Source organism: Eretmochelys imbricata, chromosome 23 (genome assembly GCF_965152235.1).
Source record: "Eretmochelys imbricata isolate rEreImb1 chromosome 23, rEreImb1.hap1, whole genome shotgun sequence".
In the NCBI taxonomy this organism is placed as follows: Eukaryota; Metazoa; Chordata; order Testudines; family Cheloniidae; genus Eretmochelys; species Eretmochelys imbricata.
In genome coordinates this window covers 3923122-3949852 of record NC_135594.1, presented here as the reverse complement: position 1 = coordinate 3949852, position 26731 = coordinate 3923122, and the positions used below count along the sequence as shown (strand labels likewise).

The window sequence follows — 26731 nt, the reverse complement described above, 5'->3', positions numbered from 1 at the left end:
TAGGCTCCTTACCTTCGAGCCCCCAGCCAGCACCAGGTGGCGAGTCTTACACACAAACATGCCCCCGTTCTCTACCAGCTTCTTGCAGTGCAGGAATCCAAAGCCGCGGAAGAGGTGTCTGATCTCCCCCTCGCGACCCTGGGGAAGGAGAAGCAGGGAGCAGAGTTATTCCGGGGAACCCCTCTAACCCAGGCACGCTGGGGCTGCATCCAGAGCCCAGCCACAAGGCGGGGAGGCCAAATTCACAGCCCCCCAGGGGCAGGGCACATCACAGAGTCAGAAGACAGCTGAAGCTCCCAGTCCCTGGAGCCTGCACCTCGGCACTGGTGCAACCTGAGGAGGGAGCACCTCACCCACCACTGCAATGCAGCCACCTCTGGAATCCAATGCAGCAGCTGTTCAAAGCTGCTCAGCAAGAGATTAGGACAGGAAGTGAAGAACAAAACTGTACCCGGTTGCAGGGGGATCCCAGGGGTATGAGGGAAATTAACAGAGTTGAAACATGGCCACAACTCTGGGCATAAGAGGCATGCTGACTCTTGTGAAAATTGCCATTGGGTCTTTAAGGGCCCCACATGGTCAGGAAGTCTATTTAGAGAGAGAATGCTTCCAGCTGCATGGCGAGCCCCACACAGAAGTCAGCAGTGATTCCAAGGGAAGACAGCACCCTGAGCGAGTTGCCGGTTCTCTCCCCACAAAGTGATCTCTCCCCTTTAAATTCCAACCCAGCCCAGCTCCAGCTGCAAGAGCGCCATCAGAGATGGCATGATCTCCCAGCGGGGCGCTGGCCTCCACTCACTGGAGCATGGGGAGTGCAGACGAGATCTTAAGCTCTTCACCCCCCTCCACACACAGGCCCATGGCCTGCCTATCAGGAAGCCCCTTCCCCGCCCACCTCCTCCTCACCGAGTGCGGCCCGTCAATGACTTTAACGATGTCCTTGACGTGGATATTGTTCTGCTCCGAGTCCAGGGCCACAGCAAAGCGATTGTCCTTCTTCCGCGTCACAGCCTGATGCCTGACCGTCACCACTTTGCCGTACATGTTCAGGACCTGCACGGGGAATGGGGAGGGAAGAGAGAGGAATCACCAGAGCTGGGGGCAGGAAGGAAATTTTCCCTCAAGTCAGACTGGCAGAGACCAAGGGGGCTTTTCACCTTCCTCTGCGGCATGGGGCCTGGGTCACTTGCTGGTTTGAACTGGAGTAAATGGTGGGTTTTCTGGAGCCTGAAGTGTTTAAATCAAGACTTGAGGCCATCAATAACTCAGCCAGACGTTACAGATGTTCTACAGGTGTGGGCGGGCGAGGTTCTCTGGCCTGCGACGTGCAGCAGGTCAGACCAGATGATCACAATGGTCCCTTCTGGCCTCACAGTCTCTGAATCTATGAGACTGGCTTAGAGACACTGCCAGGAAACAGGAGTTCTATGGGGCTGGCTTCTGCCCAAGACCCCAAAACAACCCACCAGCCCAGAGGGACTAGAGCTCTTGGTAAATAAGACCATATGGGACCACTGATCACGTAGTCTGACCTCCTGTGTAGCACAGAGAAAAGAACCCAGGCAGTTAGGATTGCAGACGACATTGGGAAAAAACTCAGCAGCCCCTCCTCGTCAGGCCTGGAAGCAGAGCAGTCGAGTCAGACCAAGAAGGGAGAAGCGGGAACCCACCTTCAGGCAGAACGGGGAATTCTGGCCTCGAGCCAGGCAGAGGTTGTGGCCGGATCATTTTGATCCCATTAATCCTTTCACTGAACATCATGCACGGGCGAGAAGCCCAACACCGAAGGGATCAGAAAGCAATTCTCCTTCCCAACGGCTCAGCTGGCGGGGTGCACGCAGCTGGGAGGGATCGGGCATGGGCCCCCAGCAGAGGTAGGATGCCAGACTGCCCAGACCTTTTCCAGGGCAAACGCTAGGTTTCTTCTGCTGCAGAACCTACCTAGAGAGAAGCCAGCAGCTCCCCATGCAAAGGTTCCAACCTGCCTCGTTAGCACTCCAGTGAGACACCCAATGCTGGGAGAAAAGCGCACACCCACCTGGAAGGTCTCCCGCTCCAGGCGGACGATAACCCCGACGGTCTGGGGATCCAGTTGGACCAGCTCGCCCCACTCGTGCTGCCCGCCCACATCCACGCCGGAGGCCGTCTCGGAGCAGAGCTGCAAGTCCCGAGGCAGCACCTTGAGCTGGAAGAGGGGAAGCGAGTGAGCGAATGGCCCCGGGAAGGGGACAGTCAGAGGGGTGCGCCCGGAGCTCCGCCGCCGCCCCGCTCACCTCGTGCATGGTGAGGTCCGAGAAGAGGATGACGAAGTTCTCCTCCACCCGCACGATCAGTCCCGTGTCGCCCTCGAAGCGCCCAGCGATCACCTTGACGTGGTCTCCCATCTTGAAGTACTTACGCAGCTCTTGAGCTGGGAACTCCAGCATGTCCTGGGCAGAGGAAGAACGGGGTAAGGGCGGGTCGCAGGAGACTGACAGGACAGGGTGATAGCAGGATGCAGGTGGGCACTGCCTATTGCAGGGTTCACAACTCTATAGTTTCACGTTCCCGGGTTAATCTCGGAGATGCCAGGGACCACAGGCACAGCATCCAGGAACGCGCAGGTCCAAAAGGCCTGCTGCCCCCTATAGGTACAGCCAGGAGTATCACACCCCCACTGCCAAGCCTGCACTTGGTCTCCTTGGCAGCCAAAGGGCCTGGATGCAAGCCCAGGCCAGCACCGCCCATCCCATACCTTGAGATCCTCATGCTTGGGCATGATGGTGATTTTGTTGCCGTCCACACTCAGGATCTTGCCCTGCAGGTTGATCAGCTCCCCCTCACACACCTCCACGTTGTCCCCAGGTTGGAAGTTGTGTTCCCGTTCCTTCCCTGCCCAACGGAGAGCACCATGACTCGCGGGGAGGGCGCCGCTCCCAGGCAGCAGCAGCCCCACACGTGCCGACAGCACGGCCCCCTGCAGATTCAGGGGCAAGACCCAGGGGCAGAGACCAACCCTCCCACCAATCCCCGTGGGCTAGACGGACTCCCCGCTGCGCATGAGTCATCGCCACGTACCTGTGCTTTCGGTAACCACCTCCAGATCGATGCCTTCCGGCTGGTCCTCAAACTTCTCCAGCTCAGACAGGGTGGGCTTCACCCCCTCCGTGATCTGGCAGCCGGGGGACAAAGGCAGAGAGATTTCAGGGAGGGGGAGGGGAGAGAGAAACCCAAATGGAGCCTGCAGAGCTTCCCTCCACCCTGAGATTCCCCATTCCTAGGGGTCAGGCTCCCTGCCTTGCCGAGCAACAGGAGACGAGAGCGGGGCTTTGCTCCAGGGGTGGGTTCATCTCAATCCCCATAGTGGAGTCTGACATGCAAATGACACGCCCAGATGGGGATCTTGCTGTCCGCCACCCCCATCTCCAAATACACATACAACTCCCCCAACACGCAGATAGGGATTTCAGCAATTTGTCCCCCCACTCAGAAGTCCAAATGGAGATCCCACACCCACCCCATCACGTGCGCAGAGGGGGACTCCACAGAGTTCACAATAGGCATGTTGAAAATTTTCCATCAGAAGTGGGTTTGGGGTTTTGGCAGGGTTATAAACAGCAAATTGGGTTTCCGACTAAACAGAGGTTTCTGTGAGATGAGCCTGTGTTCCATGAGAAGTTTCAATTTTTCCATCAAAAATCAAGCGTCCAAAACCAAAATATTTCAATTTGGATGTGCTGCCGCAGTGCATCATGGGAGATGTAGTTCAGGTAACTCACCTCATGATTCTCTTCTATGGACCAGGTTCTCCAGCTGGACTACATCTCCCATGATGCACAGAGGCCCTGGACTCCCATTGTGTGCCTCCAAGAAGGGAGGTCATGGTGCCTCATGGGAGATGTAGTCTAACCAAGGAGGCCAGCTCACGGTGGAAAATAGGAGCACAAGGCACCAAACTAGAACTCCCATGAAGCACCACAGCAACATTTCCAGCCCAGAACTTTTTTGATTTTTGCCAAAAAAAATTAAGTTTTCTGAAGGAGGGGGGGACCCCAAAAACCTCATTTTCTGACCCGCCCTAACCTATGCCTTGGCAGATCTGGTTCCTGCTCCGGCTCAGAGCCCCACCTTGACAAGAGCCTCTTGGCACAGAGCCACAGATACTCACCACGGCCGACATGGCAAAGCTCTTGAAAAGGAAGCCCTTGCGACTGTAACGATTGCCTTCAAAGATGAGGAAATCACCGTCGGAAGCAACATCTCCCCCCAAGGACCTAGAATGGGGGAGGGGGAGAGCATTAGAGGGTCAGGCACCCAGAGCGGCAGCTTTCTCAGAAGGGGGACAAGCTGTTTCATAATGGGACAGAAGAGCTGCAGGGAATGGTGGCTCTACCTCTGCTGGCCCGGGATTTCAGGACTCCAGGGTTAGGTCTCTCACCAGCAGCTGTCTGGATTGCCAGGCTGGGGCAAATCCACCCAGCTCCCAGGGCAGGGAGAGGGTCTGAATGCCCTTCCTATGGCTCAGAGCCCCTCGCCACTGAAGGAGCCCAAGTCCCAGTGCACCTGTGGATGGAGCTGGAGGAAGACATGATGGAAGGAGGACAAATCATCACCATCTCTATCCACCTGTGACCCGGGGACCCTGCAGTGCCAACTGGCAGAGGACACAGGCGGTGCAGAGGGTTTTACAGAGATCCCTTGAGTCAGGTATCTGCAGAATAGTTCCCCAAAGGGTGGCATGTGAGGTGTCTACCAAGAGCCAGTTGCCCACTGGTCATAATGACTACAAAATATATGTACGGATAATATTTAAGGAGCTATGTATTAATACCGAATGTTGTGCTCTTAAGGTCTTGCAGTTAAGGCAGGTCACCAGAAGGTGACTACCTCGGATATGTTCCTTTCAGAAAGGAGGTAACAGATGCCTATCTCCCTGTCTGGTCATGTGAGTATCGGGTGTTGTATGCCTATTTGCAGACCGGGCCAGGTGCAAATTGAGAGATTGCAGAATCTACAGGAAGAAACAAACTATGGGGATTGGGGGTCCTGTTTATGAATAAAGACAATTGATCTGCGATATCTTGGGAGTCCACTGAATCCTTCACATAGGAGATGAACTGACAGCGTGTGTGTCAGGAAAGACGAGTCACAGCTAGCCAGACTGAAAAGCCCAGCAGGGATTTTAGGAGAGCAACATTCTAAAAAACACGAGAGGGCCGTCTTCATTTAGTCTGAGCTCCAGGAGACATGTTATGGTTTTATTTTCTTTGTAACCATTGGTTTCCAGTTCTTCTCCTTGCTACTACTTCAAAACTCCATTCTTTATTACATACACTTATATTAGATTTCACTATAAACCTATCCAAGTGCCACAGTGGGCACAGATGTTGCATCCTCGCGCTGAGGGGACACCGCCCCGCCCTGGATCATCCCCGGCAAGAAGCCAGTCACTTACCGGATCTTTTCAGCATCAAACAGCCGCTGGGGGGGCCTCTTGAACTTCTTCCGCTTGGCGAACCAGTCCTTCTGCAATTCAAGCAGAGGAGGGGGAAGTCACCACCAGGTCTGGGGGGTCAGGAATCCCCACCAGACTGTATGGGGGGGTACTGAATGCCATCGACAGACCCTCTGGAAAGGCATTCGCCCGCCTCTCTTGGGGGGATAACAGAAGGGCCCTGCTGATCACGGGCTGCGAGCAGGAGGAACCCACCCCTCCTAGGGCAGTACTGCACAGCGAGGTGCACCGGAGTAAGCGCTTTACAGTGGAGAAATGCGTCCCCCTGTCATCAGCCGGGAAACCATGGGGATACAGACATGCCAACACACCACCACTTGAAGCCCACCAAACTGGAATTGCCAGAGCTGGGGCACGAAGGCATTAGCAGCCTTGAAGCGTAAATGGGGACAAACTCTTCCCTCGCAGCAGAACTGAGCTCAGCGAATCCTGCCAGCCAACATACCAGGCTCATGCGAGCTTTGATCCGGTCAAAATCGATTCGCGGGATCATCTTCAGAGAGATCTGGTTCTGGCTCGGCTCAACGTAATCCACCTGGAAGGGAAGACGACATGAGCTCAGGAGAGGAGGAGGGTAGCGTCATGGAGACGCCAGACACGGCCAGGCTCACTCGCAGCAGCAGGACAGGAAGACAGTGTGGGCTCCTCTGGTGTCCAATGTCACGCTAGCTGGGGACAGAGCAGAAATTGAACCCACCCCTATTGCAATCTCTAGCGCCCATAGCAAGGGCTAGGATTCCCAACACCCAGCTCCCGCTTCACTGAAGACAACGCTCCCGGACTCCGACGACTGCCTGCCCCAAATCAGAGCCTTAAATTAAAGGTACACCTGAACGCCAGCTTCCCGAGCCCCAGTCCTCTGTTCTGGGCCAGCCAGCGCCCCTGGCCCGTACCTGAGCAATGTCGTCCTTGTAAATGCCTCTCTTGAGCCGGACCCAGGACTTGGGCTTCAGGTTGGTCACCTCCTTCACCACCTTCAGCACGTCTGTCATCTCCTTGATGGGCACCATCTGCTGGTTCCAGTAGCCCATCCGCAGGTTGCCCACGCCCTCAATGGCCTGCTTCACATGGGTCTGCTTGTAGGCCTCGACATAGATGTAGCCTTTCACATGCTCGGGGGCCACCACAGACTTGATCTGCAGGGGCTGTGGGTGGGCAGGGAGGGAAGTTCCATGAGATACGGGGGCTGGCTTCAGGCACGCTCCAGCTTAGCCAATCCCCCCTTCAACAGATCAACAGCAGGAAGCCCGGATCAAGTCAGGAACCGCATGACCCACTCCCAACAAGCTCTGTGGTCAACAGCACTAAGCCACCCCACAAAGCTGAACTGAGTTCGGGGCCAAGGGGACTCCTGCCCTCCATCCTTACCGTGTCTGTGAACTGGTAGGCGATGAATTTCCTCATCAGGGCTATGGCTGTGGCACGTTCCTCTCCGATCTGGGGAGAGAGGAGAAGAGAGGCCGCAGTGAGAGAAGTCTCTAGCCAGAGAGACGCCCCAACTCAGAGAGGAGGTGGCGTTCACCGCTAATTAAAACCCAGACGGGGTGCAGCGGGAGCTCGTGATTCAGGGTTTAGAGGTGTTTCAATAGCATCCTCCCCTAGCTGGAACGTACCTTACACTTCACGGTCCAGAGGTTGGGATCCCTGAGTGGAAAAAAAGAAAAAAAAGCTGTTCGCAAAATAACCTTTGTTATGTTGGCAGACCAGGTGCCAACTCCTGCCAGAGCCCCAGGCCAATTCACTTGTGTATTAGTATAGATCAAAGTGATTGTTAAAGGTATGAGTGTGTAGCTGGTGTTTAAACTTCATGAAAACTAATGGGATGTTACTTGCATTTTCACTTATCTGTATCCCATTATCATATATCAGCAAATACCTACACTGCGTGTACCCCTCTAACTAAATAGAATGCAAGTGAAGAACTTTAACAGAAAAGGGCTAATTTCAAAGCAAGTGTTCATTGTGGGTGATGATCAGAAATCAAAGACTCAAAATGCATTCCTCACTCTCCATCAGCAAAGGAAAAGCCCACATGGGTAGTGACACTGTCAGTTTGTTTTCTGTGAGAAGAAGCTAGGTGTGTGGATTCTAGGAAAGATCCTGGATCTCTGGACTGCTTGGACTCTTACAGGGAAATGCATCAGATGCAAAGCGGGGATCCCCAGAGACAATCTAGGTACCCTGAAAAGACTTTTGGGAAACTGGCAGTTTATTACATCACTGCCACCATTTGGAATTACAAACTGACTCACCTATGCATGTATTTTAACTGCTTTAACCTCTCAGTAACTCATTTCCTTTTCTTAGCTAATAAGCCTTTACTTAGTTCGCTATAGACTTGGCTTCCAGCCTTCTCTTTGGTGTAAGATCTGGAGAACCAGTTGATCTGGGGTAAGTGACTAGTCTCTTGGGACTGGAAGCAACCTAAATGTGATGTGGTTTTTGGTGTATGAAACCATTTTATCACAATGCCCAGTTTGTCTGTGTCACAAGATAGCCTGGAGAGTCCAAGGGAACTGTCTGTGACTCCATGGTCATACTGGGACAGTGTCCAGTTCATATCTGTCACTGGCTTGGTGAAAGCTAATTACAGAACACACCACCAGTTTGCAGTGTCTGCCCTCAGGTAGGCACTCACGGACGTGAGCCACTCCAGGGTGATATCACCTATGCCTCCCACTCTGTCAGGGCCCTCTCCTCCGTGTCCTCTCACCCACCACTCCTGGCCTGATGTCGCAGCCCATTCCCTGCTCTACTCTTCATGCCCCCTGGTCTTGGATGACCTTCCATCCCCCCTCCACCAGGTGCACCTTCTCCCGGGCAGAAGGGCCTTACTTGACACCGGGCAGTAACTGCTGCTGCGTGATGTCATCCGAAAGCTCATCAGAGCCACCGTACACCCTGCAAGGGAAACAGAAGGAGAGATGGGGAGAAATGTCAGGCCCAGCAATGACAGCAGGAGCTGCGAGTTGTGACAGCAGCGATTCCGAGAGGCCAGGGCAGCCGGCCACTCCATGCACACACCAGGGAGGAGGGGAATTATCTGCTCCTGTTCAGAACCAAGCTAGGAGAACAGATGCTCTAGAACCAGCCAGTACTTGGCTACGGTCAGGAGACCAGCCCCTTCCCGCAGAGTCAGACCAGCCGAAGCACTAGCTTGGTCTGTTACACACCAGGGGAATCAGGCAGAGACCTTTGCGGGGCTCATCTCTAAACGCCCTGAAGGAAACGGAGAGGGTCCTGCTGTTTCCCAGGGATCCATGAGACACTGACAGCCTCTGTCTGCTCCTGCTGTTCGGTCCCTTTCCAGGCCGCAAGGACTGGGGTGGGGGAACAACCTGGCTTCCAGGCACAACTTCACTGTGGAGATCAGGGAATTAAAGGCCTACCTTTCCCATGGGGATAGGAAGAAGGAATCAGAGACCCATGGGGAAGGGGCAGGAGCCAGGTGACCCTGAGGGCTGGGGTGACTGGAGGAGTGTGGGCACACCTAGTTTGGAGGATCTTGGGGGAGGGCATAAGGGAGAGATGACCCCCCCCCCCCCCCCACACACACACACTCTTTGCAATGGGGGCTGCGCACTCACGTTTCTCCCACGGAGGACTTGGCGTATTTCTTCATGTAATATTCGCCCAGCTCCTCCTCGCGCTGGTCCCTGCGGAGAGACAGCGAAGGAGAAGGCATGAGGGATCGGACTGAACCGACCCAGGCCACAGCCCCGCCGGCAGCGCAGAGACAAAGGGAGCGACCCGGGCTCCTTTCCCCAACCAAGCTCGCAGAGCACGGAGTCGCCAGGGAGCAACACAGGTGCTCTGGGATCATGGCCACCGGTTGAGCTGAGGCTGCCCTAGGATAGAGCCAGATCTCCCCCAGCAGAGTGGGTAAAGCCCCCAGGTTACCAGAGCATATGGCACAGGCACCGCTGCCCTCTGCTGGGCACTCTCAGACCTACTTCGGGTTCTTTAGGGCGCCCCTAGTGGACATTCATAGAAATCACGGAATCATAGAATATCAGGGTTGGAAGGGACCTCAGGAGGTCATCTAGTCCAACCCCCTGCTCAAAGCAGGACCAATCCCCAATTAAATCATCCCAGCCAGGGCTTTGTCAAGCCTGACCTTAAAAACTTCTAAGGAAGGAGATTCTACCACCTCCCTAGGTAACGCATTCCAGTGTTTCACCACCCTCCTAGTGAAAAAGTTTTTCCTAATATCCAACCTAAACCTCCCCCACTGCAACATTCTTTTCCAGCTCCACCAGAGAGACCCATGTGCTGGGATGTAAAAGTCCCAGGTCCTATTCCCCACCATGTGTTTACACTGGACACCAACATGTGCACGTCACAGGCCGCAACATCATCCCGCTCTCCGGCTGCCGCGTTTCCCCCCACCCCAAGCACAGGATAACATCACCTCCACAGGTTCTGCAGCCTCCGGGCCCCAGAGCGATCCTCGTCCAGAACCACATTATCAATGTTGGAGGCTGCAAGAGACGCAGAGGTTAAATAGCCCCCACACCTAGCACCGCCGAGGGAGGGGAGAGCCCTGGAAATGGTCCGCAACGTGGCCGACCGCCCAAAGGGCGGTCGATCAGCGAAGCAAAGGTGAGGCCTGGGAAGGGACAGGATGGTGGGAAGCAAAATTCAGCCGCACGCAACAGCCGACTCCACCGACAGTTCCCTCGTGGCTGGAGCACGAGTGAGGCAGCAAACGGGGCACTCGCGTTCGGAAGAGGGATCCCGGGATCCTCTCTGTGAACGCACTGGGCTTGACTCGGTTTCCCCACACTTCACCGACCTAGGCAGCACCTCTTCCTCTGCTGCAGAGTCAAGCCACAGCTCGAGCCAGGCCACTACAGGGCGACAGCCTCCATGAGGCAGCTTCTGTGACCACAACAGGAGACAGCAAACCCACTGCCCCTTTCTGATTAGCCCCCCCTCCCCCCCCCACCACCCCCAGCCTGCTCTATTGCTGCACCGGCCAGAACAGCAACTGAGCCAAGGGTCGGATACTTTCTCCAGCATCGTTCCTGGGGCCCACCCGGCTGAAAGGAAGCGGAAAAGACAAGGCAGCACCAGGAAGGGGCGGGGCGGGGGGCGAGGGGGAGGGCTGTGAAGAGGCAGGGGCTGGAATGAAAAACAGGCTTACCTTCAATTTCTTCTGCTCGGGAGGCAGAGGTGGTGGAGGGCGGACAGTATGAGCCAAATAATAGCATCAAAATCAACCACAGGGTGAGTGGGGAACAGAAAACCGGAAGGAACAAAATTAAGATGTGGCACAAACCAAGCAGGTGCGAATGAAATGCACGTAAATAAAAAAACAACCAAACAAACACGAGGGGAAGACAGTGAGAGCGCTGGCAAGGTGGGCAGGCTGCCACGGCAAAGAATTTCAATGTCTCATGGCCTGGGTTATGCGGGAGGTGCTAACACTCAACAATCCCTAGCTCTCATGTAGTCCTTTTCATTGGATCTCAAAGCTCTTCACAAAGCAGTTTGGTTACCCCCATTTTACTGATGGGAAAACTGAGGCACAGAGCAGGGAAGCAATTAGCCCAAGGACACCCATCAGGCCAGTGGTGGAGCCAGGAATAGAACCCAGATCTCCTGAGGCCCGGTCCGGGTTCTCTCTCCATTAGGCATGGTCCCGTTCCAACTCTGACATCTGTGGAATGAATTGTTGGCCCTGACCCCCCTGCAACAAGTCAAACCTCATGGCTGTGACAGCTTCAGAGCGGCCGCCTCAGCATTTCGCCACCAGGATCCCCAGGAGGTACCACTGACCCCGACCTGTGCCCCATGACCCGAGTGCCGCCGGCGACGTGCGGCCCTGCTTGCCGGCCTGACGCTGGCAAATCAATGGGAGCATTCGGCTCACTAGGTAGGCAAACAACCCGTAATCAATACCATCACCAAACGGGGACCACCTAGAGCTCGGCATGTCTGCCCTAGGTGGGACCCCCACCCTGGGGTGCCTCTTTGAATCCAGACTGGAGCAGCAGAGATAGGGAGTCACTATCGGGCCACCCTTGTTTGGTGAAATGGGACTAAGGGCCTCACGCTAATCCCCAGGGGACGGGCACCCGCCTCAATCGTCCCTCTTGTAGCTTTTCTCCTTGTTGGCAGCCTCATCAGACAGGCCAAGCCCTGGACCCTCCTCCCCCGCACTAGAGGGATCCCTGCATGGCCAGGTCGAGACACATTGACAGGAGGTGGGGTCTAGGGGCAAGCCTGTTCTGTAGCTAGAGACCCCAGGGCTGTCGCATCAGGCGTCTTTCACTAGCAGCAGGCACCCTTCAACTGGAATCCCCTCCGCCCCCAAGGAAAAGCCTCGTCCTGGAGACGCCACCTGAACCAGTCCAGCCCCAGAGAGCCGAGGCAGACAAGCAGACCCCACAGTGTTCCCACAGGGGGAGGAAACAACTGACTGATCCAGATAGCAGAACCCTTTCACTCCCAAGAGGCTTTTAAGACTATTCTGTCTGAAAAACAAGGGCGTCAGATAAGGAGACTGTGGGGAGATGAAGGAAATATAGCCCTAATTGGCATCACATAGATAGGACCTTAAACACCCAGATACACACAGCTCTCCCCATGCTATGGATTCTAGCAGGTAAACTAGTACTGCAGCAAAATACTGTCTCATTCAGCAAAAAAACATATCTAGAAAGGCACTAAACTAGTTCAAAATTTGGCAAGCTCGTTTTTGTTGGTAGACATTTGGCCAGTTTTCGAAAATTCTCCTGAATGTCTTTTATCCACACACCTTCCTGAAGTCTTCTGGGTTTGGAACATTTGGGACAGAAATTTTCAATGCGGGAGAGGGAATCAAACTGTTGGTCAGTCTGCTCAGTGGCTTTTCGAGTGATCAGTTCTGATTGGTCAACTTAATCACATCCAGTGGGTTATGTCTCCAGAGATATGGGGCAGGGGATTTTTTTGCTGAGAGTTCATATGCCAAAAACAAACTATTTTACTGAAATTTCCACTGGAAAAAACATTGGATCATCACAAAAGACACTTTGTAATTTGCCAAACTTTCCATAAGAACGGCCAGACTGGGTCAGACCAAAGGTCCATTAAGCCCAGTGTCCTGTCTTCCGACAGTGGCCAGTGCCAGGTGCCCCAGAGGGAATGAACAGGACAGGGAATCATCAAGTGATCCATCCCCTGTTGCCCATTCCCAGCTTCTGGCAAAACTTCCAAATTGGGGCCAGAAAAAGTTGTGGAGCAACATTCTACTTTGAAGAGGGACTTTAAAAAAAAGGAAGAAAGAAAACCCAACTAAAGCAAACTCAGCATCGGAGAGAATCCCCTGTCACTCCATGCTCACTCCATGGTTACTCATGCTGCCTGGCCCAGACAGTCACTCTAAGATCAGCCAAACTTCTTAACTTGTGCACTATTATGAATTGTGTGTATTGCCATAATGCCTCGGAGCCTCAGTCACAGACGAGAAATCCTGTTGTGCTGGCTGCTATAGGTTTTTATTTCTATTAGGCATATTACGGTAGAGTTTAGGAGCCCTCATCATAGCCCAGGACCCCATTGAGCCAGGTGCTGTACAGAGAACAATAAGATGGTGCCTGACCCGAAGATAAAAATTCTGTCCTCAGTTCCACTTCTGCAACCCCACTGGCTGCTGCGGAATTCGGCTCCATGATCACAGCTCAGTTATCAATCGTTTTGATGATACGTGAGCCAGACTAGAAACCGGCTCCCTCTCTCGGAGCTGTGCTGGTTTCTCCAGAGCGAGCAGGGGCAAGCAGTAGCCAAAATTTATTTTTGTCCCTAAATTTAGCAGAGAGGATTCTCAACGCACAGGGAGCAGATGTAGGGAGCTGCCACTTTTCTGATAAATCTACACCTACAACTGGGCGAGAGCCCGACGGCGTCTCAGGGCTATATTTATGGGGCGTCACTAGTATAGGGTGAACACTTCTTCTGGGACCTGCTGAGGCTGCTACTGCAGTGGTACCTTCTACGCAAAGCCCCCATTCTTCTGCCTAAATGTGAGTACAGCTTTGGGAAGTGAATCTAAAAGGCAAATTAGGCAGCATATTGCCGGCTCTCCTCTCCCTCAGCCTAACCTCAGGGGAGTCGTGAGCTGGGCTTGATCATGGAGCTAATTGAGAGAGCCGAAACCCATATAGTGTCACATTTCTATGGATCGAGTATCGTCAGTGCGCAGGACAGAGGAAGATTAGAGTCCCTGCTGTTTTAGGTGAGGGGAAACTGAGGCACAGGGAGGGGAAGTGACTTCCTAACATAGCAACTCAGCAACAGGGCTGAGAATAGAACCCAGAAGTCCTGCTCCCAGCTCCTCTGTGTACACCCCTCCCGGAGCTAGGGCTAGCTGACTCCATAACCTGGGTGTCCTGACTCCATAACCACTAGACTACCCTGCCTTTTGGAAAGGCAGCAGAGAGGGAAGATTTCCCCTCTGATAGGGAGGGGCTTTGTCAGGAGCCAGGCAGCAGAGCAGCCTTCAAGTGACAGATAAAAAGCTGGAGCTTCCCAGCTGCGATGGGATTTGAAGGCTCCTCTCCCGCTGGCTGCAGCGAGTGGTTTACAGGGCTCTGCGTGCCAGCATTCCTGCCTCCCTCCGTACGGGCCCCGCAGCTCTTCCTCAGCAAAAGAAAAACCAAAAGGAGTAAAATTATGTTCTCCACCGCTGGCTGATGGGGAGGAGCATGCACAGGAGTGAAACGATAAGGAGCAAAGCAATGTCAGAACTCACCGCATGGCACTGGGGTTGGGAGACACGGACAGGATGTTCTGCGACACCCCATCCCCAAAGCTCCCTGCATCAGGGTCTGGTCATTCTCATCCCACAGGGCTTGCAATCCAGCTGGAGGGGGGGCAGGTCCCTGGCTAAACGGCAGCCACTCACCGCTCCCCATGGGAAACATGAGCATTACCCTCAACTAGTAAATGGAGAGATTCTGGCTGCTAAATCCATGCAGGAGTGGCTGCAAAGAAATGCTCAGCCGGGGAATCACATCTAGAATGTCTATACTGGAGAGTCCTGTTAACACCCCATTCTGCCTCACACCAGGGAGGCTAAAGAGCAGACCCCTATTTCGCCCAGGTCAGAGCGATATTGCTCCGGAGCTAGCTGAAAAGGAGGGAAATGCCCCGGGGTTGTGCCGAACCCCCAGCCGATCCTCCCAAGGAGTGGGATACGAGAGGGCAGAGCCATACCTTTCTCCAGAATGTCCTCCGCGCCGTCCTCCCACTGGTCCTCGTCTTCATATTCATCGTCCACATCTGCAGGAAAGGGAGAGCAGGGGAGACTTGCTCAGTTAAGTGGGCTCCAGGAACCAGCTGGCCAGAGATGCCGCATGGGAAGGGATGGCCCAGAAGCTGCCTGAAGGAAACTGAAGCCGCTCTGTGATCACGGGCCCGACGCATAGGAAGGCAAAGAGAAATCGGACCAAAATTCCTGAAGCCCTCAGCCTCGGGGGAATCCCTGTGGGCTATGCACAGGCAGACAAGAGATCCAGTCAACAGCAGCTATGCCCGGGGGAACAGCATTCAGCTGACAGGTCTGGAACTTCTCTAACTCCCAAGGGGTCTCACAGAAGATATGGGGAAGGTATCTATACAGCTGCTCTTAATTAAGACTTGCTTAGTCCTTCGCTAGCCCCACTCACACCAGGGTATCTGAGCACTTTGCACACAGAGAGCCTCCTAACCAATTACCACCTGACACGCTTTCCTAGGGGATAGGAAAGTATTTTATGCCCATTTTAAAGCAGGAGAAACCGAGGCACAGAGAAGGAAAGTGATTTGATCCCAAGGTCACCCCACAATTGAACAGAAGGGCTAGGAATAAGGGGTCCTGATCCTCCATTCCCCTGCTCTAATGTCGAGACCCAACTCCCCTCCCAGAGCCAGGAATAGACCGCAGAAGTCCTGACTCCCAGCTCCCTCTATTCCTACCAATTACACCGCACACGGGGCAGCTGCCCCATCATCAGCATCCCTGGGGGCCTCAGTGTAACACACACAGAGCCCCTGAAGTTCCTTACCGGCTTCATCCAAGATGAACCCTCCATGTCTGGGCTTCTTTGGCGGCCGATCATCATCGTCCTCCTCTTCCTCCTCATCGTAGTCTTCTTCCTCCTCCTCTTCCTCTTCTTCAGCCTCCTCCTTCTCGCTGCCCGCAACGCTGACATGCTCCTCCTCTGCCTGGGCGTTGCAGAGGGAAGCTGACCGGTTACAGAGCCCATGCCAGCCCTGGACTCGCTGGCTGGATCTCCCAGGAACAGGTCCATCCCCAGAGCTTTCCCATGAGAATCAGCATGCAGGGCCCAGGAGGAAGTGGAGGGACGGTAAGGGTGAGCCTTGCTTCCCCCCTCCCTTGCAATCTGCCTCCCCCAGCCATGGAGTTGGCACCCCCAGAGCAGAGTTTAGTCTCCAGGGTCTATTCAGTCTGTGACCACTCTGCCGAGAACGGCCATGAGAAGGACAATTGGGCAGGTGATTTGCGACATGGACACCTGTTCTCCTGGACTGACATGCGTCAAACTCACTTCCAACAGGCCATTGGCCAGATGGCAGTTTACTTCTGTTACCAAAAGGGGTTAGATCGGAACTGGTGAGCTGTGGCTCCTGGAGAGCGCTTCACCTGTGGATCTCAAAGTGCTTTTAAAAAAAAGGGTAGAGAAGTATCATTTTCCTCCTTTCACGTAGGGGGAAACTGTGGCACAGAGAGGCAATGACTTGCCTCAAGTCACACAACATAGCTAGGAATAAAACCCAGGTGTCCTGACTCCTGGTGCAGCGTCCTAGCCAAGTTCCAATCCCCTGAGCCATTCAGTCCCTACCCTGCTTCTTAGGTTTTTAGTGTTTTTTGTTTTTTTTTTTTAAATGACAGACTAGAGTAACATTTGGGACATGCTACATTTCAAGTGGGTATAAACACCAACCCCTTCCCCCCCCAAAACACATTCCTTTAGGCAGTGACCACATCTCTCTGTCAGCCTCACCTCGTTTTCTACCTCCTCCACCTCGCTGCTCCGCTCGCTCTCATCCTCGGAGAAGTTGCTGTCTTCGCTATCCGACATCTTCGCGGGGCTCCTGGGTTCGAAGGGGATGGAATTTCCTCCTGAGAAATACCTACAAGAACAGGGGATGCTCTCAAAGAAGGGATCTAAATGGACTTCACCCCTCCTTCTGCACCTTCCATCCAAAAATCTCAGAGCTCTGCAAGGCACCTATTAGTCCTGTTTTACAGATAGGCAAACTAAGGCACATTCAGGTTAAAGTGATTTACTCTAGATCTACCAGCTGATGGAGATTTTACAAACACTCACACTGGAGTATCCAAGCCCCTTACAAATATCAAGGGACTTGTCCTCCCAACACCCCAAGGAGGTAGGGAAATATCATCATCCCCCTTTTACAGATGGGAAACTGAGGCACAGAGCAACCTTGGGCAGCTAGAGAGAAACACAGGGTCTGTATGTCCAGAAACATCCCCTCTTTATTCATCAGATCTAAGTCCTGTGCCTCATGGTAGCTGAAACATGATCAAAAAGAAGCATCTGCCAAATGCTATAGACACTTATTCTGTCAACTGAGCCATGAGAGTGAATTAAAATTCACTGAGTAACTATTATATGAATTACAGCAACTCCCCGGAGTCCCTAGCAGAACGCCATTGTGCCAGATCAGGGGTAGCCAACCTGTGGCTCCGAAGTCACGTGCGGCTCTTCAGAAGTTAAAATGCGGCTCCTTGTCTAGGCACCGACTCCGGGGCTGCAGCTGCAGGCGCCATCTTTCCAAGGTGCCAGGGGGCGCTCACTGCTCCACCCCTGGCTCTGCCACAGGCCCTGCCCCCACTCCACCCCTTCCCGCCCCCTCCCCTGAGCCTGCCATGCCCTCACTCCTCCCCCCCAGAGCCTCCTGCACTCCATGAAACAGCTGATCGGGAGCTGCAGGGAGGGAGGGAGAGGTGCTGATCAGCGGAGCTGCTGGTGGGCGGGAGGCGCTGGGGGCGGGGGAGCTGATGGGGGGCTGCTGACGTATTACTGTGGCTTTTTGGCCATGTAAATTCTGGCTCCTTCTCACGCTCAGTTTGGCCACCCATGCCAGATGCTGTACATATTAATGGCTATTAGGTGTATTATGGTAACATCTAGGCACGCCTTGTCACAGACCAGGACCCCATTACACTAGGCGATGTACAAACCCAGAACAAAAAGACAGTCCCTGCCCTGAAGAGCTGACAATTTAAGTATAAGACAAGAGACAACAGATGGAGCCGGACAGGGGAGCACAAGCAAACCATAATTATTAATATAATATACACAAAAGGACCCACACATGGTGCAATTTGGCAGAAGCTGCAGTTTGCCTTTTCTTTTTTAAAACAAAACGTTGCATTTTTTCCATCTTAACGTAAAGGCTCTGAAGTGCCGTGGAGTACGAAAGACTCAATCACATAGCGTTTAATTCTCTCACCGTGCTAGACGGTGGACAGTTGATTCTTGGCAACGACGCTGGTTAGATGCTAGCTGGGTTGCAAAGGAGTGACACCAAACGCAAAACTGGCTACTGTGCAAGTCCTTCTACAGTTTGAAATTACCACTCATAAATCCCCGATTTTTAGACTCTGCAGTTCTTCTGATTGCACATAACATGACTCCCACCATAGCCTCTGCCCCAGCCTACCTGTGTATACTTGTTAATGTCGCTTCAGGTCCTCAGCTGTAAAATGAGATAATGATACTTCCCTGCCTCGCAGGGGGGTGTGAGGTGCCAAAATATAGGGTGATGGGAGCCACATAAGTACCTTAGAGACAGACAGACCCCCCCCATCCCCCCGAAGCCAGTGGGGTTTCATGAGGACACAGGGAATCACCCACTCAGGGCTCACCACAGGATCGGGGCCGAAGTGGTTACGCACACGATTCTGCAAAGACTTACACGCACGTTTCGCTTTTCAGGGCCTCCCACTGAAATCACGTGCTGAAAAGTGAAGCACGGACAAAGTCTTTGCAGGACCTGATCCAAACTCACCGCAGTCAATGGAAACAGAGGACTTCACGCAGGCTTTGGAACAAGCCTCTAACGAACTGAGAATTTCATATCGACTCAACATAACACTGCAAGATCAATATGAAGCACTACTGTCATTCAGAAGCTTTCCAAATACAGTATAGCCTATTCTGTGTGCTTGCTGGAGAGAGATCAAGAAAGCAAGCAACCCAACTCCATTAGAATTAGTAAGTATTAGCAAGGAAATGCATTAATTTACTTTTGTTTTGGCTTGTGACTTTCTCTGTGCTGAGAGGAAGGTAAATTCCTGGTTTTCTTTTTGTAACTTTAAAGTTTTTGCCCAGAGGGAAATCCTCTGTGTTTTAAATCTGATTGCCCTGTGAGATTAGCTTCCCTTCTAATTTTACAGAGGTGCTTCTTTTACCTTTTTTCTTTCTAATAAAGTTCTGTTTCTTTTAAGAGCCTGACTGATTTCTCTATTGTCCTAAGACCTAGGGGTTTGGGTCTGTGATCACTTTGTAACCAATTGGTTAGGATATTATTCTCAAGCCTCCCCAGGAAAGGGGGTGTAAGGGCTTGGGGGGATATTTTGGGGGAATAGGCACTCCAAGTGGTCCTTTCCCTGATTCTTGGTTAAATCTCTTGGTGGTGGCAGCGTACCCTCCAAAGGCAAAGAGTTTGTGCCTTAGGGGAGTATTACCTTAAGCTAGTAGAAATAATCTTGGGGGGGGGGGGGGTCTTTCATGCTGGTCCCCACATCTGTACCCAGAGTTCAGAGTGGGAAGGGAACCCTAGTACAGCCTAGATTATCCAGCTCTCCCAGGGTGCACGAAATACATTTGGCTAAGCAAGGGAATTTTTCAATGTAATTAAATGACACTGGGGTTCATGAGCCTGTTTCAGGTAACAGAAGTTATAACCTTTATTTAGTAATTACGGCACATGTAGGTGTTTATTGATAACTAAGTCGTGTAACGTTTGTGCGGCTCTGGCAAATATTTGACAAGTTAGTCACAGTGTTTTGTAAGGGAAAAACAATCCGACTTCCTTACAGGAAAGCCAGCAATTTTACTAGCTACTTCATATATTAGTATATTATTTGCAGTACAGTTGCATTCAGCAACCCCAACCTGACCCCATCATGCTGAGCACTCTACTCTGCTCTGAAGGGATTAGAGTCCATGTCGTGATCCTGCAAGTTGCTCCACGCATGTAGGCCCAAGCCCACAAGGCAAAGCTTTCAGATCAGGGCCTACATTAAGGCATCCGCAAGAAGGACCGCAGCAGGGAATGGTGGAGGAAAATTGAGGGTGACAGCGGTGAAAACACGTAGTCGAACATACCGTGTCACATGTTTAAAAGAGCCCCAAATACTTTACATACCAATATATGAGCTATATACATGAATCCCTTCACTTGCCAGTGACATACAGCAATGTGAGATACGCAACACAGCCGCTGCAGCCACACAGCAGCGCCACGTAACACTTTAAGGCAGGAAGCGAAGAACAGCACTACAGCCAGTTGAAACCACCAGGTTGGTTGGTTTGTTTTTTAAAGGAGGCAGAAAATAACTACACAAGAAATGGACAACACGCCAGCTATGAGGAGTGTTGGGGTATGGCTGCAGTAGATAAGAAAATGGAAAGGAGAAAAATGATATGAAGATGGATAGAGTCAGATGAACTGGAAGAAAAAGGGACATACAGGTGGGAGATGGGGCAAGACTGCAGACAACTTTAAACTATGGGAATTTTAATTTATGTTCTTTTATTTGATTGTATTTCCCTGACAGATATTCTACAGAATTTAGGAGGAAAGGGATTAAATGGTTCTGTTAGAATTATTTCACTACGCAACCCAGAATACGCAATTAGAGAAAGAGTTAGAACAACCCAAAATATACTTGAACGCACACACAAGACCCTCCTGCAGATTGACCACAGTAGCGCCAAGAACCCCTTGCTTGACAACATTTTCTAGCAATGGCAGATGGACCCCAGCAAAAACAGCAGGGGTTTCACATTTCCTGCCACAGGAAGGAGGTGGCCCAAAGATAGCCAGGAATCATCTTACTTGCCTGCCCTAAAATTCCAAGGCTGGATGCGCACATGGAAGGGGAAAGCACCACTTTAAAATCTCCCAGTCAAGGACTAAAACTATGGATCTCAGGGAATCCTGAACAGGCCATATTCCAAATTACAGCCTCAAATGTCCTGTAACCTGATGGGAGCTAGAGGACCATTGGGTGAGGAAGTGGGTCTTCCCAGCTCCCCCCGGATAGCAGCTTCCCAAGAGCAGGATTACCAGGTGCTGAAGTCCGAATTCTGAAACTTGCCTCCCTCCATGTACTTGGAGAGCAACCATTAGGGATTCCCCAAGCCCAAAATATGAATCCTCTCCCACAACAGTAAGCCCAGCTCCCCCAGATCTGGGATCAGATAGTGCAGGTCAGAGGGACCCACTCATCTGAGTCTTTTCAAGTCAAAGACCAAGGGCGGTGCATGGGGGAAGGCCGGAGTCAGAGATCAAAGTCAGGGCTTGCTGGAATTAAAATCTGAATTGCCTAGGTCAGAAGCAACAGCCCACAAATCAGCATGTGTATGTGGGGGTCAGAGGTTTCAGGTCAAGGTGGGAGGGCTAGGGTCAGAGGTCACAGGTCGGTAAGCGCATGCCAGTGTGGGGATGCTGTGGTCGTGGTCATGGTCAGGATGGGAGAACACAGGTCAGAGATCACAAGTCAGAGAGCGCATGTAAGGGTAGGGTGAAGTCAGTGGTCACAGCTCAGCAAGTGCACACAAATCAGGGCGGCCTGGGGTCAGAGGTCACAGGTCGGGGAAGAGCTAGGTCACATGTCAGTGAGGGCACACAAAGGTGGGGGCTGGGGTCAGAGGTCAGAAGAGGAGGATCGGGTCAGAGGTCACAGGTCAGTGGGGGCTGGGGTCAGAGATCAGCACGGGGGAAACCGGGGTCAGAGGTCACAGGTCACGGGGAGGCCGGGGTCAGAGGTCAGTGTGCAGACAGGACCAATCACCCCGACTCTCCCCCTTGCCCGGCCGGGGTCAGGGCCCCTCACGGCCCCCCCGGGGCTCAGACGCTCTCGGCCGGGCTCGGCGCCCCGCTCAGGCCCCGGGGCTCTAGGCCGCAGCGAGCGGGGGCCCCGCCCACCCCGCGCCTGGCGCCGCCCTCCCTCACCGGCCTGCGGGCTCCTCGGGCTGCTCCCCGCGGCGGCTCCGCTCCCGGCAAGGCCCAGGCCCGGCTCCGGCCTCCGCAGCCCCCGCTCGCCCCGGCGCGGCTCCAGGCGCCGCCGCCAAAACCTCGCGAGGCCGGCCAGGGCGTCACGTAGGAAACGGCATCGCGTCACGTGGCGCGGGGGGGAGGGAGGCGGAAGAGCGGCCCAGTCACGTGAGGGGAGGCAGGCGAGCGTCACGTGCTGGGTGACAAACCGAGGCCTTCCTTCCTCCACGGCGTGCGGGCGTCACGTGACGGGGGAGGACGCACAGGCTTGCTGTACGGTGTCTGGGAGGGGTCAAAAGGGGGGGTCTTAAAGGGGCAGGCCCCAGAGGGGGTGAGGGAGCCCAGAGAGGGGAGCAGGGGGCAGGCCCCGGGTGGGGGAATTGGGGCAGGCCCCAAAGGGCAGAGCAGGGGGTTGGGGAGCTCAGAGGAGGTAACTGGGGGGGGTATTAAAGGGGCAGGGCCCGGGGGGGGAAGCATAGAGGGGGCTTAAGGGGATATCAAAGGGGCAGGCCGGGGGGGGGGGGCGGGGTGTGTGAAAAGGGCTTGGGGTGTGAAGGGGATCGGGGCTGGGGGAGGGGCGTCAAAAGGTGCTGTGGTTGCTCCGCTGTTGGGGCCCCTGTGACCCGCCCCCCCCCCAGCCCGGGACAAGGGCTGCACGGTTTGTGACCGTGGCTTTCTTTGGGCGACCTGGTTTGTCCTGCTTTAGTCCCTAAGCTGCCCCCACACACACACACCCGCACCCTCCTGCGCCCTCCATGTCCACGCCCCTGTCTCCTGTTTAATCGTCCTACCTACCGTGCCGTAACGACACTGCAGCCATTCCCCCTCTTCGTCCCCGCTCCGGGGCTGGTCGCCAGAAGGCGACTTTGCACCATGCTGAATAAAAATAAGGGTTTGGCTGCACTCCCAGCGCTGAACCGGTGCAGCTGCACTGCGGTAGCACTCAGCGAAGACGCTGTCTACACCAGTGGTTTTCAAAGCCGGTCCGCCGCTTGTTCAGGGAAAGGCCCTGGCGGGCCGGGCCGGTTTGTCTTCCTGCCGCGTCCGCAGGTTCAGCCGATCGCGGCGTCCACTGGCCGCAGTTCGCTGCTCCAGGCCAACGGGGGCTGTGGGAAGCGGCGCGGGCCGAGGGATGTGCTGGCCACCCTTCCCGCAGCCCCCATTGGCCTGGAGTGGCGAACTGTGGCCGGTGGGCCGCGCGATCGGCCGAACCTGCGGACGCGGCAGGTAAACAAACTGGCCCGGCCCGTTAGGGGCTTTCTCTGAACAAACAGCGGACCAGTTTTGAGAACCACTGATCTACACCGATGGGGGTGCCCCACTTCCCGGAGAGGCGGTAGCTTCAGTCCGCAGGAGAAGCCCTCCCGTCGACGCAGTATTGTCTACAGCAGGAGTTAGATCAGTATAACAGCGTTGCTTAGGGGTGTGGAAAATCCACCTACCTATACTGACATAAGTTTGTAGTGTAGCCCAAGGCTAACACTCTCTTCTGAAAATGCATTAATTTGATTTGTGGATCCAGGGGCAAATCTCAGCTCTGCAAACTGGACCGTGGGAGCCTTTCTGTCTTTGGAGCCCCAGTATTATCAGTGCTAGCCGATCACGGAGCCTGCTAATTCAGCAGACTTCAATTAAGACAATCGGCACAGTCTGCTGACAAAGGCACTCAGCCAGGTTTATTGCTCTCAAGGCAGAGTCCTAGTACCCTGGCTCCTTGGTTAGAGGTACACTAACACATGAGTGCCCAGTGGCAAGGAATGATTCAGTCAGCAGCAGGAGTCTCTGCTGTCCCCAAGCCATGCAAAGGATCAAGGCGAGGAACCCTGACATTTATAAACTGAGCCAAACAATTGGGATAAACAACTTAGGTGCCACCTTACATGGTTCATGACATCTGTTTGTTACCTCCCCTTGTTCCTGATATGTTGGATAAAACATCCCTGTTCATTATTCTGTCAAATCATTTTATCCTGTACAAGATTGGGATGTATCTGTACTAGCCTTCGGAAATGTATTTGTCTAATATGTAATTTATGTAAATATCTAGTGCATTATTATTTTGCCAAGGCAAGGCGTACTCTGGTTCACAGCCTTTGGTTCAGGCCTCAGATCTCACGCCAGGCCCAGTGCTCCAGGCTCTCTCTCTCTACTACATCTGGTAGAGGTGTTCGTACACTGTAGGGTTCAGCATTGTCTCTTACATAGATTTGTACTGGATCTCCTTTCAAAAGTCTAGTATCATTAAATTCTTCATTGAGTTCTTCCACCCTCCTCACTAGGCCCATCCTGGCTGCTACACTACAGCTGAGAAGATTGTTGGGCTTTGATCACATGCACTCTGAATGCACAGCTTTCGTCTTTGTAATTTGTTTCTGTGGTGAACTAGCCCAAGCAGCTCAGAATTCCTCCAGGGCTAATCAGAGCTGTGTCAGGTGGCTTCAGCTGTGGAAGGGGTTCAAGGTGATTCCGAGATGACTGTGACATCAGTTCCTGAGTCAATTTTAAAGTCAATCATCTTGCCATGAATATTCAGTTTCACTCTTCAGACAGGTTCTGTGTCATCACAAGTGATAGATCCCAGAAACAATGGCTCTTGATTGTCTGTAGTATGAGTCAACTCCCTGACTGCTTTGGTGTGGCAAACAATTGCAAAATGTCCATCTTTCTTGCATTTATTACACTGTGCGCCTCTGGCTGGATATGCATCATCTCTTGGGATATGACTTTTTCCACACTTTGTGTAAATCAGCTGGAATTTGTCCCTCTTAGCCTGGGAGTTCTCTCTGCTTGCCTCAGGGCTTTTCTGATAATGACTTTTAACACTAAAGTGTCTGTTTACAGGTTCTAAGGCCATGTCTTCACTAGCACTGATGTCAGCAAAACTTTTATTGCTCAGGGGTGTGAAAAAAACACACACGCCGGTGTGACATAAGTTTTGCCAACATAAGCGCTCATGTGCACAGTGCTATGTTGGCAGGACACGCTCTCCTGCTGACATAGCTACCGCTGCTCATTGAGCTGGTCTTATTATGTCGATGGGAGAGCTCTCTCCCGTTGGCATAACGCCGCTCTACAAGTGCTTTTAAAGCAGAACAGCTTTATCAGTGCAGCTGTGCCACTGTAAGCTTGTAAGTGTAGACATGGCCTAAGCTAGTTTCAGGTTTTCCAGTTTGTAAAGTTTCTCTAGGTATTGCTGTTTCACCAGTTCAGATTTTATCCTTTAGTGCTCTGGCAGGTGTGGCTGAGGTTCATTTAAATAAGGAATTTTACACACACTGCCACCTTTTCGCTGAACAGCATAATCTAATTTAGCATCCCATTTCAAAAAAGGCAGGAGCTTGGATCCAAGCGTGTTGTGTAGGTGCAGAGGTCCACCTGGGGGGCATTGGATCAGCATTCATGTCGTGCCCTCTGTCAGTACCTGGCTAACTGCTGAAAAGCTAATGATCCAGCCGAATTCAGTGAACCCTGGTCACTTGTCAGCCATCATCCCTGACGTGGTGCCATCCCCTGGCTTTCTAGTCATCGCCTTGGCAGAGGTCTCCTCTTTGCAGCTCCTCTCACACCCTCTGGGAAAATTGTAAGGATCCACTGTCTTAGCTTCTCCGCCTCTCAGTACCCACTGGGCTACAAGGCAGCAGGCAAACTCTGGTGGCACATTCCTTCGATCGTGTCATTCAGTCCGCTTGTCATCTGGAAAAACAATCAAAGGCAACTTAGGTCAGGTCCTGGAATAAAGGCCAATTGTCCTTAAAAATCAAAAGCAGCCAAATCGCTGCCACTAGAGAGCTGTGATTCCCCAGCTGCATATTGCACTGCCTCCATGGAATAAAAATCTTAACTGCTTGAGGGCACAGGCACAGAGAGTCATCCATTCAGGGATGGATGGAGGCACAGATGAGGCAGCTGCTCATCAGTGTGGTTGGTCTGAAAGAGAAAAATAGTGTCTCTGGAATGAACTGTTAGAGAATTTCTTCCATGAGGAGTAAATGCCCACTCTCTGCTCCCCCACCCCATATAGGGTTTTATCCACCTCTCCAACAATATAAGGCCCAGAGGAATCTACGTTGTTGGGGATGGGCGGGAGTCCAGGCTGGACATCTCTTATTCCACCAGGGATGGAAGGAAGGAACTGAAGTATAAAATTGTAGAACCAATAACTGTGGTATGTAACCTATCACTGAAATCAGCCTCTGTACCAGATGACTGGAGAGTAGCTAAATGTGATGCCAATTTTTTAAAAAGGCTCCAGAGGCGACCCTGGCCATTACGGGCCAGTGAGCCTAACTTCAGTACCAGGCAAATTGGGTGAAACGAGAGTAAAGAACAGAATTATCAGACACATAGATGAACACGCTATATTGGGGAAAAGTCAACATGGCTTTTGAAAGGGAAATCATGCCTCACCAATCTATTAGAATTCTTTGAGGGGGTCAACAAGCAGGTGGACGAGGTGATCCAGTGGATATAATGTACTTGGACTTTCACAAAGCCTTTGACAAGCTCCCTCACCAAAGGTTTTTGAGCATGGGATAAGAGGGAAGGTCCTCTCGTGGGTCAGTAACTGGTTAAAAGACAGGAAACAAAATGTGGGAATAAACCGTCAGTTTTCACAGTAGCGAGAGGTAAATAGCAGGGTCCCCCAAGGATCTGTCCTGGGCCCAGTGCTGTTCAACATATTCATAAATGATCTGGAAAAGGGGGTAAACTGTGAAGTGGCAAAATGTGCAGATGATACAAAATTACTCAAGATAGTTGAGCCCAAAGAGAGCTACAAAAGGGTCTCACAAAACTGGGTGACTAGGCAAAAAAATGGCAGGTGCAATTCAGTGTTGATAAATGCAAAGTAATGCACATTGGAAAACAAAATCCCAACCATTCGTACAAAATGATGGGGTCTAAATTAGCTGTTAGCTCTCAAGAAAGTGATCTTGGAGTCATTGTGATATGTTCTCTGAAAACATCCACTCAGTGTGCAGGACAGTCAGAAAAGCT

At 52.7% G+C, this 26731-nt stretch overlaps 1 protein-coding gene across 2 annotated transcripts in view; it reads right to left on the bottom strand.

The window, feature by feature from the left end:
* SUPT5H (SPT5 homolog, DSIF elongation factor subunit) overlaps nt 1–21856 on the bottom strand; it is a 30065-nt gene extending 8209 nt beyond the window's left edge. The window contains exons 1-20 of one of the 2 annotated variants that reach the window (XM_077840073.1): nt 21695–21856; nt 16486–16615; nt 15526–15685; nt 14696–14761; nt 10641–10652; nt 9906–9975; nt 9082–9150; nt 8330–8395; nt 7108–7138; nt 6863–6931; nt 6388–6639; nt 5940–6029; nt 5435–5505; nt 4148–4253; nt 3058–3151; nt 2735–2871; nt 2274–2429; nt 2039–2185; nt 907–1053; nt 13–138 (exon numbers count right to left, since the gene is read on the bottom strand). In XM_077840073.1, the coding sequence (XP_077696199.1) occupies nt 13–138; nt 907–1053; nt 2039–2185; nt 2274–2429; nt 2735–2871; nt 3058–3151; nt 4148–4253; nt 5435–5505; nt 5940–6029; nt 6388–6639; nt 6863–6931; nt 7108–7138; nt 8330–8395; nt 9082–9150; nt 9906–9975; nt 10641–10652; nt 14696–14761; nt 15526–15685; nt 16486–16563 (1947 nt within the window). In that variant the 5' untranslated portion in view covers nt 16564–16615; nt 21695–21856. The remainder of the gene's footprint in view (nt 1–12; nt 139–906; nt 1054–2038; nt 2186–2273; nt 2430–2734; nt 2872–3057; nt 3152–4147; nt 4254–5434; nt 5506–5939; nt 6030–6387; nt 6640–6862; nt 6932–7107; nt 7139–8329; nt 8396–9081; nt 9151–9905; nt 9976–10640; nt 10653–14695; nt 14762–15525; nt 15686–16485; nt 16616–21694) is intronic. The other variant, XM_077840075.1, reaches the window with a different exon arrangement.
* Between the last annotated feature and the right edge of the window lie 4875 nt (nt 21857–26731).